This window comes from Vigna radiata, chromosome 6, assembly GCF_000741045.1.
Source record: "Vigna radiata var. radiata cultivar VC1973A chromosome 6, Vradiata_ver6, whole genome shotgun sequence".
Classification (NCBI taxonomy): Eukaryota; Viridiplantae; Streptophyta; class Magnoliopsida; order Fabales; family Fabaceae; genus Vigna; species Vigna radiata.
Window position 1 is genome coordinate 11,269,153 of NC_028356.1, and position 3,885 is coordinate 11,273,037.

The 3,885-nt window shown below is 37.8% G+C and overlaps 1 protein-coding gene across 1 annotated transcript in view; it reads left to right on the forward strand.

Annotated features, from left to right (window-relative positions):
* Window positions 1-2,156, forward strand: part of LOC106763429 — a 4,918-nt gene extending 2,762 nt beyond the window's left edge. Inside the window, exon 2 of the mRNA XM_014647625.1 lies at window positions 2,151-2,156. Within this exon, the coding sequence (XP_014503111.1) occupies window positions 2,151-2,156 (6 nt within the window). The remainder of the gene's footprint in view (window positions 1-2,150) is intronic.
* Window positions 2,157-3,885: the final 1,729 nt, after the last annotated feature.

Sequence of the window (3,885 nt, forward strand, 5' to 3'; positions counted from 1 at the left end):
TCAACGAACATCAGGGAATTGACACAGACTCAGCAGACAAAATTACAGTCCTCAAGAAATCTGGACAAGGAAAAGTAGTAGACAATATCCACACAGAATCAGAGAAAACAGATACTCATAGAAATCATCCAAGCAATTCCAAGTATGGCAAAATAATCTATCAGTTCAAGAGGTGAATCAAAAGCAACAGAACCTCACAGATGCACACTATAAGTGTTTCTCTCAAGTGTCTAAGGTTAACAATGTCAACTCAATGCATTCAAGAGAGCAAACACAAACAAACTTGGCAAGCCTCTAATATCAACACTAAAAAACATATGCATGTTCAAATCAAAAGGTCTTTTATGGATGTAATGGGGCCAAGGATAAGGGAGGATAACATATGGATGAGAAACTATAAACCAAAAGAAATAGAGGAGCAACGGGGAACAAGTGCAAACACATTCAAACACACCCAAAACCTCTAATTCAATCCTCTTCTTGACTCCATTATTCACAAAACAATTTTTTTTTATTTTTCTCATTTTTCTGTATTTTTTTTTCTTTTTTTTTTCATCTTGTCTCTTTTCTTTTCTCTCTTTTCAGAACACAACTCTAAGAGACAAGATACACAACATATTTACAAAACAAAAATAGGAAGAGGAACCAACTAGCCAATTCTCTGAATCTCCCAGGAGACCACACTTATTCCCAAAACAATTCCAAAGCTCCAAAATTCCCTAAGGTTAAGGTAATCATGGTTTTTCACATAGGGCTAGTGTATGAGCTTCCAAACAAAGAAATGGGGAAAGCATAGGCTCAAAGGGGCTATCAAAGGATCAAAACAGGGTAGGCTCATCTGGCTAGAGAGGCTCAACAACAAAATTGCCTTTATCACTTCCAAACATGCATATCAATCAAGAATCATCAACAGAGTCAAGCCAAGGCATATGTGCAAGCAATCAAGAGACATATCACACAAGAAAGAACATAAAGTGGCTCAAATCTCACACAGGGTATTTCTGTCACAATCAATTCAACTCTCTAACATCATAATCATCCTCCAATCAAAGAAAAGCAAGGATTTCAAACCAATAAGTATCAATCAAGTGAAGTGAAAGATGAGTCTACAACCTAAACAGAATCCATAGATCACGAAAAACATGCAAAACTGTACACAAGACTCAACAACAACTACCTAGAAAACAAAAAATTTAACGTAGAAAACAAAAACTGACAAAGAAAATAGAAATCTTCCCCAATAGACCACACTTAAACTACACAGTGTCCTCAATGTGTCACAAGCATAATATCAACAGTTAAAACAGTAATAGATCATGGACAAGTGCAATAAAAGTGGGAAAGGGAAGAGAAGGGAAAAGAAAACTCCCCTAGTTATGGTGGCAGTTGCCAAACTTGGACTAGTAGGAAGATGTTTTCCACTATAGGATCCAACAAGGAAGTGTTGAGGAAGAACTGCTTCATCCTCCATATTTGATCAAGCAAGGAAATGTCTTCCATTGCTGGATCTAAGATGCAGTGATTGTTGGAGAGCGGGTTCAGTTGGTGCCTATTGATGTTGAAAATTTTGTGTATGTTTGCACCTTTGTTTTCCACTGTGGGTGCTTGTTGGTCAAATTCATGTGTACCTCCTGCAACATGGTTAGTGCAATGTGGCTCCAAAGAAAGGACATGCAAGGGTATAACACCCAATCCCAGTGTAACAAGTTGACCCTCATATATATTCTCAGAACATAAATCAATTTCAAATGTAGAAACAATATCAACAACAGACTCAGATTCATGTTCAGTGCATGGAGAACAAACATTCAGATGTGATAACAAAAAGTGGTTCTCATCATGCAGAGAGAGAGAATTAGAACCATGCTCACCAACAATATAATCATCAACAATATACAAAGAAAGATGTTGGTTCTCTCTTTTCCAAACGAACTGCTGCAGGAGTAGCTCTCCTTCCATTGTCAAATGTTGTGTGTGTGGCATTGGGATGGAAACCTTTGGCTTGCTCAAAGTAGTAGCAATACACTCTCCTTCATCAACCATGAATTCCTTAATGACAGCACCTCCATTCTCATTTAATTCTATAACATGATCATCAAACTCACAGTTAGTCTCATCCATTATAAACTTGGAAATTGGTTGTATAACAGAATTGATTTCAACACAAATATAGCAAGAACCAACTTCACAACTACATTTAAAATTTTCAGAAAATCGTGAAAGGTCAAAATTTAATCCCAAGTCTAGAACATCATCAATTTTCGCAGTTTCTGTATCAAAATCAGCACTAACATGTGAATCTGTAGGGGATTCAAGAATATTTGAATGCATAAACAGCTCAGGCAAAGCAAGTGGGATTTCAAGTTTAGAGAAAACCTGTGCTGATTCATGATTCACCTCACCAATAACATCAGAATTAGAAACTGCATCCTCAAGGCTATCATATAAATCAAGATCAGTGCAAGGATAGTGAACATCAGGTATGTCAATGTGCTCTGTAGGGACTAATGAATCCAAAACATGACTGTGCATAGACATATCAATATCAGAATCCAGAACAGGCTTAATGGGTTCAAGTTTTACCAATTCAAAAGCATTAAAATTTACTTGAACCTCAGGTACATGAATAGGGAATTCAAGTTTAGAGTAAACCTGCTCAGGTTCTTCTTTTGCTATCTCTATTAGGTTTTCACCAGCCAGCTTGCAGAACAACTTCCTTGCCTCTGTTGGAGTTGTGTGTATAAAAGATCCACCAGCAGCTACATCCACAAATATCCTTTCAGTGCCCAAGAGCCCTTCATAGATGTAAAGCAAGAGCAAATGCTCTGGGATCTGGTGATTCAGACAAGCTTAGCAGAGCCCATTGAATCGCTCCCAATATTCAGCTAGGCTTTCTTCTTGAAACTGCACAATCGCAGTAATCTCCCTCCTAATGCTACTTATCTTTGCTGCTGGGAAGAACTTGTTGAGGAATTTGTGTTGTGTTTCCTACCAGCTATCGAAAGGATGATACGGCTGGTCTAGGAACCAGTCTTTTGCTGCACCTTGAAGGGACATTGGAAACACTTTCATCCGCACTTCCTCCTCTGAAACACCAAGATGCCTCATGGATGAGCACACCCAACTAAACTCCTTGAGGTGCTTGTATGGATTTTCATGTGTTAGTCCATGGAACTTCGGAAGCCTCTTGATCAGCTCACACATCAAGTCTACAAAATTTGCCATCTCCTCTATTTTCGCACAAAACCTGTCTCAGACCTGGACTTCCTCATCAATCAAGGATTATACCAAACACACAGAATATGGAGGAAAACCACTATTTACAAACTTTGAAAATTCCAGAAACAACAACTAATTGCACAGAATAACAAAATGATAAAAACCTAAACTCACAAAAAAATGCTAAAAGAAATAAACCTACAAAAGACTAACTAAACACCCTAAAACTCAACACAACACACTTAAACATGCGACACGCACATACAATGACGCACACACAAAACAGAACATCACACTCACAATACGAGACAAAACACAACACACACAAACACAACAAAAGACCTAAAACCAAACCGTTGGTCCCCGACAACGGCGCCAAAATTTTGATGGGTGTCGCCGCCCAATCAAATTTGACGTGCATTTTAAAGTGCAGTATAGCTACGGAATGACTCCTAGGTCGTCTCTCAATGACCAACTGAGGTTCGAGACTTAGGTCTAACACGAAGTGGGGGGAATTTAGGTGAAATGCTTAGTAAATGCTAATGACTAAATTAAAATGGAAATTAAATATACCAAGCATAATTAAAATCATTAAAATGAACACTAGAATTAAAATAAAAATAAAGATAAAAAAAAATCCCTACAAAAAAAACATAACATGGCTGG